The 14,016-nt window shown below is 35.3% G+C and overlaps 1 protein-coding gene across 1 annotated transcript in view; it reads right to left on the bottom strand.

Moving 5' to 3' along the window:
• The window catches only part of LOC150100879 (paramyosin-like), a 73,703-nt gene extending 60,511 nt beyond the window's left edge, over nt 1-13,192 (bottom strand). The window contains exon 1 of the mRNA XM_090402058.1: nt 12,899-13,192. Within this exon, the coding sequence (XP_090258184.1) occupies nt 12,899-13,006 (108 nt within the window). The 5' untranslated portion in view covers nt 13,007-13,192. The remainder of the gene's footprint in view (nt 1-12,898) is intronic.
• Nucleotides 13,193-14,016: the final 824 nt, after the last annotated feature.

The following is a 14,016-nucleotide window of genomic DNA, read 5'->3' on the forward strand; positions in this document are numbered from 1 at the left end:
AACTCGCACACAAAAATATATATTTACGCATAAGCTTAACTTCCTTATCCTAAAATCCTACAATCAAGGTTATGAAAGCCACTCCCGGTTGTGGGTCTTAAGAACCCTCTAAGTACTGCTGATTATTATTATTGTAAAAATCACCATGAAACCCAAATAACGACACGTAGCGTTGCCGGCATAACGAGATATTCGTAATATGTGCCCAATGCCGCGAATGTGATGTAAATACAGAAATTCGGAATCGCTTGGGGATGGAATATTCATAGAGCTTCAAGAACCTCAAGGAGTCGATGCACAGAATATAGAGGCTATTCTGAAGGTTCGTGGCAGCTTACCGTTGGGTGCATATCTACGACGGGGTACCCAAAAATAACTGGAATTATTTTTTTTTAATTATTAAAGTTTATAATACCATATTCTAGTCTCTTTCAAAGTACTCTCCATGTGAGTCAATGCACTTGTCTCAATGTTTTTTTTCCACTGCTGGAAACAGTTCTGGAACTGTTCGACTGGAATACTGTTTATGGCCTCCAGCGACGTTTCCTTTCATTTCGTCCACATGAACGAATGCCCTTTCATAGTTTTCTTTATCCGTGGGAATAACAAAAAGTCACAAGGAGAGAGATCAGGCGAGCAGGGATGGTAGGGAACAATCGCCATGTTATTTTCGTCAAGAACTGTTGGTTAGACAAGGTTGTAGGCTGGCATTGTCGTGATACAGCAACCAATCTCCGCTACTCCACATTTCTTTCTCCCTTAAATCGCGGCAAATTCGTCTCTTCAGAAACTTGCTCAGTGGCCTTTCGACGATCTTCATTGATTGCCTGGCAAACCTTTTCGATGTTTTCATTATTATTGCTTGTCGAATGTCTGCCAGATCGTGGTTAGCCTTCATCTGACATGTCCCCCCATTTTTGAAATGGGGAAATCACTCGTAGACTACGTTTTGCCTAAAGCATCGTTCTTAAAGGCTTGCCGAAGCATAACAATAGTTTCAGCTGCAGTTTTACCCCAAATAAAACAAAATTTCACAAAATCGCCAAACTTGCTTGCAAGCTCTAACAAAAAAGCAGCCAAAACAACGAACCAGTTCACACAGGATGACGCCACTTGCCAGACTGGCGCAGAAAATTGCACACTCACGATGCCTAGCAGCAGCATCCGTAACTATAAAATGCGCGGGCGTCAAGTACAGATTCCGGTTATTTTTTGGTACCCACTCGTATAATAAATTGGACAACGTTTTTTTTTTGAATTAAAATTAAATTAAAAGTCTGTTAAAAATTAAAGTGGGAGATGAATGTTTGGGAAATGAATTTCATCGTCCGGTGTGAGACGACCTCCTCGCTTATTGGAGGTCTGAAGTGGCTTGAAAATGTTCCATGTTTGGTCTCTAGAGAACAGTTTCGTAAGTACGTAAAAATAATTTAAAATGCGAAAAAATGTATAACAGAAAATCAATCAAAAATAAAAAAAAATATCCTTATCCCACCCGCGGTACCAATGTACTATAGCTTTACTAATAAATCTTTAGTGGGTGGAAGCCATAAAAAATATAAAAACTGAAGCTGAGAGCATCTTTGCCATGATATTCACTATTTATGCATCTAGTCGCGAAAGTTCTAAAAATAATAAATATATAAATAAAATAAAGTAAAACTGTGAAATTCATGCATGATATAAACCGGAAAGAAAGTAGGCACCAAGTTATTATTATTATTTTTTTTTTTGGATCTCTGAACCTGATTTAGAGATTCCAGAAATATGTGGGATTTGGACTCTGTGTACACGTGAACTTCTTAGGAACACGCTTGTATGCTTCAGAGATACTCTGAATCTTCTTTAGGATGAAGCCATTCTCTGCATAATTCTTTAGATAATGTCAAGTTCTAGTTTAAGGTCATTGGAGTAGACAGTGTGTGCTCTATTAAGAAGCATTTTAATTATGCTATTTTTGAGAAATATGATATGTAGTGAGTTTCCTATGTATACCAGTTATACTGAATTTTTCAGAATGCTCAGAAGGAGAACTAGTTGGAGGATAACCAGGAAAGCTAACTTTCCGTGCTTTTCTTTCTGCATGGTGCTTTGATACGACGGTGTTGGCTGTTGATTTTGATCAGAATGAAGGCAAGTATCTTCGTGATGTGGCCATATGGAAAGGCATCATTCACTTACCGTATCCAGAATGGTTAGGTGAGGCAAGTAATGAGTCTTTAGATTTTCCAGATAGTGATTTTCTAGAGGAAGAGAGAAATGACACCCACTGGCAGCATCTCTATCTGCTGGTAAATTTTCTTATATAGATAAAGTATCCCGAAGTATGAAAACTGAACGGCAACCAGTAGAACATCGGCAAATAAGGACTGAACGTTTAAACTGACCATATCATTTGTAGGTTGTAATAATAATTTTTTGCAAGAAATCTGATTTTACTCCCCCCCACAAGAATGGTATAGCTAGTAAGTGGTGGTGGTTTTTTCCCTTTCACCTAGTGTCGTTTCTGAACCTAAGTGACTTTGTAGGCATTACCCACAAAGTGTTCTTGGTGATATTTTTACAGGGTAGTTCACCACTGCTTTCCCCAACGCCAATTTTATCCAGTCTCGGGACCGGCATATGGCTGGAACGTATTCATGACTGTAATCCATGTGCGCAATGGGCCGATTTGCCTGTTCTGGCGAACGAAAAACCCGAGTTTCCGATGGGAAAAAAAATCCCACCTCCGTATGAGACCGGCTAACTCACCTTTCATCGAAAGGTTATAAAGGTTCCTCACGTCACCGGCGGGAATCTAACCCAGGTCTTTCCGACCAAAGTGCTTCGTCTATACTGACTAAGCTACGGAGGCTCCTGGCCAGTAAGAGTACCCTAAAAACTTCACTACGCAGTAGGTGGAGGAGTCATTACGGTCTAATTGGTATGAGATCCTCTTTATGAATTTTTGGTATACCATAGAAATGAAGAGTTTTACCAAAATGGGTTTGTTTTCATTTTCCTGATAGTATTCTTATCCATGCTAACAGCTTCAATAAATAAAGAATTCATTGATTTGGTTCTTTTTGAGGTTATGTTCATCCTCTTGATAAGTGTGTCTGTCGCATAGGAGCAGTTATTTTCCTATTTTAAACGATGGTACCTGTATCTACTACAGCTCTTTCTTTGTCGGCTTTTGTAATAGAGATTTTAAAGCTTTAAACTAGAAGGGTGTTACAGAAGTAGTTTTAAGTAGTATTAGATGGTACTATACTATACTACTCTAGCATGCGACTCATATCTCTCTTGAAATCCATTGTTGTGATTCTGTCTTTTTAATTGTCACTTATGATCTGTAAGTTTCAGATCAAAATATTTGGTTATATACTTTAGTCAAAAAACCTTTCTTGTGTCTACGTGATACTTGAGAACTACGAGTACATTGCAGTTAATGTACCACTTGTTGCTAAGATGAGACAATAATATACTAGTAAATAATTTTCAAAGCCAGTTGCCATATTAAACACACCCATCTAATCTGAAGATTATGTAGCATTATTATTCTATTCAAAACAACAGCTTTTCAGAAATTAATCACGGCAGAATATGCACCAAATAAAAAAATCTAGAAATAAATCAACCTAGAGTATTGTTCGGCTTCCATAGAAGCCGAGAATATAGGATGTCCTGAACTTCTGGACATGAGAATCCACGGAAGCAAGATGAGGAGAGGCTCCTTCCTTTTAGCAGTGCCTTATCCCTTTCTTTCAGATTATGTAGTGTGCCTTATTGTTTCTTATTATTATTGCTTTTTTTTTACCATCACGTTTCCATCTTTTAGTGACGTCAACCACAATTGATCTCGGATACTTCGAAGTCGACGAACTAACTGTTGATAAATATGGCAGCTCTGATAACACTACTCTGGAGTCGGCTTACTCTTAATGACGCCCCATTTCGATAAATTATACTTGCCAAAAATTATATTATTGTTTCATCCTTTGCCCAAGTATAAGGAAACAAAGTTTGTGCGTGAAGTAACTTCACCACAAGAAACAGTAATAAGGAAGCCATTCGAATCCGATGATGAACAAAACGATTTAAACTGCCGGCCGTCATTATAAAATGTAATCTTTTAATTTTTTTCAAGACTCAGCTGTTTTGAGTAAGAGGAAGGAAAGAAATAGAAATGTATACATTGCCTAGAAGAAAATCCAACACAAAGAAGAGAGTTCGCTGTGTTGAGATACGGATTATTAGTCTCACACATGAGACTAATAATCCGTATCTCAACACAGCGAAACAAATAAAAACGAGTTGAAACAAATAAAATTAGTTTGATTTTATTTGTTTCAACCTATGCCTGAGCAGCCCAGTTCGCATCACAGACCTTTGCAATTGACAAAAGATATATCAATAAACAAAAGATCTACGTTTACCGTTCACTAATAAGTTTATGGCTTTGATATTCTGTATTTTAAGGAGTTATTTTTATTATTTTTATAACCTATATAACCCATTGGAAATGACATTTATCATTAGCACTAGACTGCGCGAAGAAATACCGTTATATATTCGATTCTAATTGGCTTTAGTGGAATGTTTTAGGTCTTTCTTTGCTTAGTTCCCGAATTTAGTCGATCTTTGACACAGGCAAGCGGAATTTCCCCTTCCAAACTCGGGGTTTTAACAACGTAACTAAAAAATTGACCGCAGAACTCACGCAATTTTAGACATCATATGTACCTGTTAGGTTTAAAACCATAATATAGCGCACTTTTCTGCCATAATCGCGTCCCTGAAAATCTTTATTAGTTGATAGTCTTGAGCTCAGCTGTCATTGACTGAAGGATGGAGTTCAGGTATCCCACAATCTTCAAAAGTAAGTCATGACTGAAGCAGCTCTACCTACTCTCTTTGGGAATAAAAGGCATTAGAGGATATTTCATGATTACTTTCTTTGTTACTATCGATGGTTTACATAAGTCTGATAAACAAACCGTACCATCTTAATATAGTTGCTGATTTTCACCAACGAAAATCACAATACAACCAAAGCATAAGAAAATTATAATCGATTATTTATATTTTGATGCATGCATCACATTTGGTTTTAATGAAAGAAATGCTGTAAATATGACTATATATTAGGACAAGCCACAGTGTGTGTCATCTTCATCGCATTTGTTGAGCTTCGGCTCTTGTCGTGACATTTTATTCAATGTTGCCCTACCTGTTTTGATAAAATACTGCGATATGGTCACTACTTTTTTACATAAAAAGAAGAGATTAAGAGAAGTGGGACAATATATGTGAATGTACCCAAAACAAATATTGTGGAAGGGAGGGAAGGAGGATTCTTTGATGCTTACTCACATACTAGACTTTGTGACTGAATTAGTTATTCATGTGCTGTAGTTTTAGAGTTTCTCGGGATGTTGAGTTATTTTCTCATGAGCTGAAAACTGATGTCGAACAATTTTAGGTACATATGCGTTTATTCATTTTTAATTTTTATGTGAATCCTACCTACGAAAGGTTGTAGAAGGGTTGTAAATCTATCATACATTTAGTAGGACGGTGAGCGTGTATAGTTAAAGAGCGAAATTTGGGTTATTTGTGGAGTTCAGGAGCTGTTGATATCCTAAACTGACCTGCTCCAATCGAAAAATGATTAAAATATGGATGAAAGCATAATAAACCATCGTGACAAAGTAGCAATAACTGATTCTTGATTTCAAAATATAAAAAAATAATAATAACGTTAAATATGTATTCCATTGTCCAACTGCTCTTAAACTAAACCGTCTAAGAACAGTACTTCTTGACCTTCTCATGGGTTTTTAGAGAACATTGCACAAGATATCCGCTATAATTCTGTCAAAACTGACGTAAACGGGGTCAATGATTGCTTCTGAAATTAAATTTACTTCGTATTATAAACCGATTACAGTATGTTTTTACAATTACGATGCGATGTTGATAGGAATGAGAAACACAATAAATCGTAATAGGAATATAATACGTAGAATAAATTGTAATAATATAATTATTCTACGATTTATATGCGTGTCATTCCAAAAGCTCTGCGCACCGGGAATGCGTGGCCACCTTCATATCAGATGCAAGCCTGTCTCGAAGTACAAACGGTGTTTTTTTGTTTGTTTGTTCTTGTTCTGCAAAATAAGACTGGAAAATTAATGAAGAATTTTTGATTCGGTTGGATATCTTGCTTCGTTCGGATTTTGCATGACAATCATTGACAAGGTGGTCCACCTCATGAAACACAGCAACAAAAAAGAACAGTGCTTGTTCTTTTGAAACTTGTTCTGCTGAAAAGAATACAAGATTTGCCCAAACTTGTCCAGAAGTGATAAGGCAGAATAGAGAGCGTATTGAAGGCCTGTAAATATATTTTGTTAAATAAATGTTTCATTTTTAGAAGTATAGTGTGAATAAAATTTGAAATAATGTTTATATGTTCTTTATTTTCCAGACGTATTTAAGTCTGTTTTGAAATTCAAGCTATTAATTGGAATTAGGGTTATATGTTATCAGTATACTTCATATTATATCCGAAGGTCCGAAGGAAGCCCAAAAAAAAAAAGTGAAGGGGGTTTTGAAAATGCATATTATGTATTTCTCTCCTATCTACCTCTTGAAAAGTATATTCAGTTTGACATTTTGACGACCTGGCTTATTGAATACTGATATTAAAAACAATGTGAAAGTCACAAGAATTGCTTTAATTATGCATTATTCTGAATCTGTATCATCACAATCGACAATTGACTCGTCACAGGCATGTTCAGTAATAAAATTAAAACCATGAGATAATACACTTTCTGTCGTTATAAGAATTTCTGCTCCTTCAAATCTAATGTATTTTTGTTTTACTGGAGAAATTTGACCAGCCACCAGATAATATATACATAATCAATATGATGAAAGAAAACCACGCTGATTCCCTTACAGTTTTATGTTTCTTTTTTTCTGAGTCGAGTTAAACACTCTATCAAAGCATTCGTTCAGCAATTGTATGTCATGCTGTTTAATTATGGAAGCGAGGCTAACCAGCATGGCGGCGACACGTATCACATTATATATTTTTGAGAAGTTATGAACACCATTTCTAAAATTCACTCTTCTTAGGTTTTGGTGATGAGGGTCCTTTCTGAAAGTCGAAATCTGTGCATATATCGTTCAAAACTAACATAAAATCATGTATTTTAAATGTATTAATTATTTATTATGATCGAACTTCTGTTAGAACTTATACTACATAATACAAAATTATCCAACATAATTAGAATCTCTTTGCACGATCAGATATTATTTGAAAATTTTCATAAACTATAAAGTTGTACTACAAATCCACAAAATAAAAAATGGTGCCTTCATATCGTTTGTTTGTCTTCTCAGCAATTAAATTAATACAGTCAGTCTTAATAGATCAAGAGGCGCTGATCCATTTGTTATATTTCAGTAAATTTTACAATCAGACATCTAGTTCAGGAGGAAATTTTGCTCTTATTCATCCGTTTTGTAACCAAAGCTATAGCAAAACATAAAACATTCCGATATTACAAACTTTTCGATAAAGCATTTAAATACTGAAGAGCACTAAGCTTTCCTTATTGTCTTTACTGGTTCCAGTACTGTGTTTATTGATCTCTTTAGTTCACCACGGTCGTGACCTCGCCCTTAGTACATGTAAACAACAACAGTAGGAACACTTGTTAGGAATGTGCTACATCAGCAGTTTCCTTTTCTGATTATATGAGAAGGAAGGGGGATCGACAGTCCATTCAAGTCTCTGCCATAGGCGGCCTCGTTTCTGAAAGAGCTTCCTATAAATAGAGGATGAGTTGGTCTTCTGCTAAACATGTCTCACCCTGTCCACCCTATGTGCCTTCCCTATTCTTTTTAATATATAGCGATTTATTCATTAGAAGAAGAAGATTGATATAAAATTAATGTTAACAAATATTATTTGCTTCAAAAAATAATATTCAAAAATAGCGATCATCCCTGTATACAATGTATAATAAAAAGTTCAGAATCTATTACTTCATTATAACAATAACAAAGGCAAATTATTTTATTCCATATAGTGTTCACACTATAATTTTACATAGAATAAAAATAGCTTTACTTCTAGGATAAACTCTAGTTTAATTCTTCCATACCATGGACATTCAAGAATTATGACGGCCTCAATTTAAAAGGAGACTTGCGCAATATACATGCCAGTTTTTCCAAAATAAAGCCACTGCCATAATAATACCGCTGGAAATTGTTCTTTTTTTATGTAAAAACTCCAAAGACGCTAAACCTCTCATACACCATCTTGTTTTAGAGATCAAACATGGAACTTTTTTCAAGTCACTTCAACCTTCTAAGGACTACCGAAAGACACTCACAAACATCTATATAGCCACAGTAAGATTCAAATCCATGCCATAATGGTTGGAGAACTGACATGCAATCAACTCAGCCAACATTAGTCACATACTTATGTGTGTTTTAGTAAAGTGAACGATTGTGGAAATGTTGTACATTCATATGGCGAAATTTATTCGACATAAATGTCGAAATGAACGAAATAAATGGGCATCTACTATTATCAACAGGAAGCAATTCCAACAAAAAGACATTTGCTTTAATTATTAGTTGAACTGTTTGAATGATTGAATTAAATAAACACCAAAGGTTTCTAAATTTCAGATAAGCACAGAAATACGAAGAAAAATTCATTCGAACAATTAAAAATGATTATTCTTCTTCCCTTCAGGTATTAGGCCTAGTGTCCTGTTGCTATCTTTAGCCCTTCTAAGTCGTACCCGTCCCGAGGATAAGGTGGCTAGCCCTATGCCTCCCGGTATGTCTGTAGCTGCGTGTGTTCACAGGGTCGGTTTGCCTACTTGCAGGAGGAAAAACCCAAGATAAACTAGGGAGAAAAACCCTGCAGTCCACGCCCAAGACAGGCTAACTTGGCTATGTCTGAAAAAGATCCTTAAACTCCTCACGTTGACGACGGGAATCGAACCCAGGACACTCCTTTCCCAGGAATATGGTTGCAAAGAGCATAGCCACTGGGCTAACCGCGCTGACACAATTAAAAATTAACACCTCAAATTGAATTGACTGTACAAATAACCATATCTTAGATTTTGCGATAGAACAAAAAGGACGATGATGCCTACATAAATTGATTATATGTTTGGTGAATCCATTCTTTAGTGAAAAATATTCCGAAAATAACATGGGATAGTCTTTTATATATAGTTCCTAAAGTGGGTCTGCATTTTATCAGCATGGTCGCATTATTTAACATGAAGTTAATCACCAGAAAGGATATTCAGGGATTATTTAACTTGTCCGAAATAGATAATTGGTACCATGATAGATAACTATGTTTTCAATATCCAGTAAGGGGTGGTTTATATTCTTTAGCCAGAAGTGATTTTTTTACTGTCTTCAATTTCCACTAATACTTCGTTTACAGATTCGAATATAATTTCGCTTCTTTTTATTCTTGTATTTACGAGTCATTTTATCATAAAGGTTTTATGGAAGATATATATATATATATATATATATATATATATATATATATATATATATATATATATATATATATATATATATATATATATATATATATATATATATATATATATATATATTGTGCCTTTCATTAGTTAGTTTTATTTCTCTCAAACATACGTGGACAATTTCTAGCACACGATCTGATGATATAATCTCCAAATACTGAATAATTGAGTGAAGGAAAGGGTTTCGGTTAATTTTTTTCAGTAGATGATATCGAGTTACAAAAAATAAGGAATTTGTTCATGTCTTATAATATAGGGTTAGACTCTGCAAACTTAGGAGCCCCAAAACACAGGTTAATCTTTCATTAAAATATGCCACTTAAAAATCCAATTTAAACCTTTTTATCTTAACAAAATAAGTTTTTTAATAAATGAGGATGCGCATCAATTACTGTTGTAAATGCTTTTATTTGCTTCTGTTAAACATGGGAATTGCACAGAACGACGTATTAGGCAATTTCTTAAAGTTGTGCATTTTTCCGAAAATCTAAAAATATGCCGCTCCTTTAAACCGGAAATAAATCCAAACATACACGAGACTATCGTCCACTTCACTACAATTTAGTCACAGTGCTTTTTACGGAAGAAACCCAATATAGCCTAAAGAGAACTAGGGAAAAGTGTTTATTTTTTAGAGGGCCTGTACTACTGGCAACAAGGAGCAGGCAAGTTTTATCTCATCGCGCTGTCAGGCGTTGCGTTTGTCATTGGCAATCCATTGAATGGGGGAGGCTGGCTTAGTAACCATTGGTTAGAAATACCGAGTTACCCCCTTCCCAAATTTAGTATCTTTAGTCTGAGTCTCCTGTTGACGTCGCAATGCCGGAAAATGAGGTAATACGTGCACTAGCAAGTTTACTCAGGCCGAGTGCCAGCAAGGGCAGAAAACGACTACTTTCGTTAATTTTGAAGAGAGATTTTGTTACTCGCATACTAGGAAAAGATGCTCTTCCTTTACCGGCTTCTTGTTATGAGAGAAGGTGTCAATCACCCTCAACTGACCTCAACATAAAGTCGAGACAAGTCTTGTAAAGACTAGCTTATAAAATTGTGAATAAAATGTTTCAAGTTAGTATGCTAATTAGATTATATTTATACGGAGAAGGCATCGATCCATAACATACACAGGTTTTGCTCAGCATTAAACTGTTAGTGAATTTCGGACGTAATTTTGTCAATAAATATTACATATTATATATGGGTACTCAAATTTCCTACAGGTGACTATCTAGTTACCAACATAATTCATAATTCTTACTTTTATACATTATTTTTCAAATCAAATTAGGAGTTATTCTTATTAAGTTTCGGAATGTATTTTCATAGCCTCCTGATAAACAGCACTGAAAATACGCAATCGGATGATGGTAAATTAAGATAAAACTAATTTTGTTTCTTTATATGACATACAATTTATACAAAATAAGTAATTTATCTAAAATATATGCAGAATATATTCCTGGTTAATATTTTGATCAAAATATCTTCATTAATATTTTGCTAAATGTCGCTGTCGTTGAAAAATAAAAACTGTTTGTCGAAGTCCACTGTCAGATTTGTGTTTCTACTTGGTGTAGCTATCAAAATTTATAGCTATCGATTACAAAATTTATATTTTGGGCTTAACTTTTTATATTCATAACAAAAACGTCTTGATTACAGCAAATAGTCTCAGTATTTCATTTCTCATAATTTTATATACCCATCACAATTTACTTGGTAAGAAAAATGATAAACGGAGTGGTTATGTGTATTAAGTCCAGTTTTCGTTCTTTATTAATACAGATAAAACAGAAATAGTGATTTAAAAAAAGTAAGATCAACCTTTAACTCGCTTCTTGAAAAGCGAACGCAAAGGAATAGGGAGAGAAAAAAACGAAGTCATTTGAGATGTACTAAATCTTACTAGAATAACTTGTGATAGATTGGTTTTCTAATACTTCTAAAAAGCCATTTGTAGAACTTCATAAATTCCAAGGTTTTTGAGTTATTGCAATTATAGCAGAGTAATAATGAAAGAACTTATGCTATATCTTAACTTATCCTAGATTGGATTCGAACCTTGGTCTTTCCAGCCAAAGGGCATCGTCGATACTGAATTAGATTCGGAAGTTCACTTGCCAAATTACACACATACGGTATTTAAGTGAGGATAAATTTTATTCTTTTCTTTCGTGTGCGTGTATGAGCAAATATGGTTTTTTAAAAATTCATATTTCACTTTTATCTTTTTTTTTTCACTTTATATACTTTCTTATACAGAGTTTCCTGTTTTACATTTTGATCTCTCTTTCTCTCATTCACTTTTTTGTTCCACTCTTTATTTTCCTTTCTTCGTGAACTTTGTATTCAATAAATTATTTTCTTATTTTTAGTCGTAGTCCCTACAGAGGATCATTCGTTGCTCACACAAACTGGCTGCATAGAAAATTCCAAATTTGGATTTCAGTTCATGAGAAGCAAATATATCAATTTATTCTGAGACAACGCTGAAATAGTTCTGTCTTTTTCACCGACAATGTGGTCATTCTCCACAATCCTTAGCTTCAGATTATTTGAGTGTGAAAAACAGTTGTTGACGAAAGAGAAGATAAGTGTGAAGACAAAGAAAATTCATCTCGTTGGTCAGTATGTCTGTTTTAGATCAAGATATTTCTCTCAAAAAAGGACAAATTTTATAAACCAAAACTGAATGTTCAGCATAGTGAGAATGAACTAATAATATTTTCTAGATTACAGAAGATAAGATATGAATAGGTAAATAATTCCATTTGTAAAAGAAAAATAATTCTTTATCTTTTACTTGCTCAAAAAGTAAATACAAGATTAACAATTAAACTTTTTTTCAAAGGGTACGAAAGCCTTTGACCTCACAAGGTTTCAGGTCATTTCAAGGCCACAGATTGAAATGAATCCTCATGTCCTTGACCACCCCTCTCATCGAACTCGGTTATAACGGTATCTTAAGAACTAAAGCACAATTATTTCATCTTCTACGTGAAGGTAAATGATGTCCATTACTAAATCAAATGCTCTTATTGTAACAAAACTGCTTTACAACATTTAATTATATCTATCTTTCTATAGCAGCAAAAAAGCATGGCAAAGTTAGCTCTATTTTTTCAGGCTTGGTTATATTTGTTAGAAAGCAAACTATGTGCAGCATTTGTTAGCAACCAATAAACTAATTTCAAATATTAAAATTAATGTCTCTGAGACAGTTCTAGGCTGTTATTACAAGCCAATTACTTCACATTCCAGATTCACCAACAAGCCGGTGTTAGTGGAGCGTTGACTCCTACCTCCAGCCGGGTCAAGGCGCCCAGGTCGGTGCCGTACTCCATGCTGATATCTCCTGCGCCCCCACCCGTGGAGCGATACATGTACTTGGTGGTCTTCAAGCTGGACATTTTCGCCTCCTTAACTCTGTCTGTACTCCGTTAGTGTATAGAAAAGTCGATTCGTCCGCAGACACTATCGAAAACTAGGAAGTCGGGAGGAGCTCTCACCCGTCTAGCAGGGTGCAGAGAGAGATAGTGGGCGCGTGCACAAATGTGAGGGCTACAAACGTCGTCGACTCGAGGCAGACTACACCTTCGCTTTTCGTGTCATGCTTTAAATTCTCAAGTCATCCGAAGGGGGGCGCCTCCAAGCTCGGGTTACTACTCCGCCTGCCTCGCCTTCCTTTTATAGAAATGACGGATTCTCGGAGAGTACTTCCCTAGCTACGGTCGTCAATGGCAGCAAAATTTTGCCGCACAGAGGATGAGGCGATGACTCGGAGTAAAAGGCGGAACCGTACCTCTCGCGGCCAGCTCACCGCTGACACATAAATGCACGTTTACATTGAATACGAAGAAGGTTGCTCATGCCGTCAAGCACGCTGTGTCGGGTCATGACTCACATACCTCCGAGAGATTGGTAGAAAGAAAGATTGTTGCACAGATCATGCTGTTCTTTCTCAAAAATATTTCCAATACCTTTTATGACCTACTTAGCTATTATTATCTTCTTGAACATTTCAAATTAATTTTAAAAAAGCTTTACTTCATCTAAAGAATAATTTCTATTATTCTTGCAGCATGTAAACAATTTTTATAAATAGTTTTTTGTATAAGAGAATGCTCTTTACTTCATTCTGTAGTTAGAAAGTAACAAAAGGAATAACATGGTAGAGACATTGTAATAGTATCCCACTAATTCAGTAAGTTGGATTACAAGTCTCTAATGATATATAGCATTAAAGTAGACTGAAATTCAATAGTTTAATATTATTAGTTTCTATCGAATTCGTAGGATCAAATTACAAAGGTTTCACCCCTGGATATGTAGCGTTTCTGTGATACACCGGAACTATACAAAACGAACTGTACGTCTCTCCCATGACACATTCCATTTCTCCAATGGAATGGAGTAATGG

Source organism: Typopeltis vanoorti, chromosome 12 (genome assembly GCF_054136105.1).
Source record: "Typopeltis vanoorti isolate ZY-2024b chromosome 12, IOZ_Tvanoo_1.0, whole genome shotgun sequence".
In the NCBI taxonomy this organism is placed as follows: Eukaryota; Metazoa; Arthropoda; class Arachnida; order Uropygi; family Thelyphonidae; genus Typopeltis; species Typopeltis vanoorti.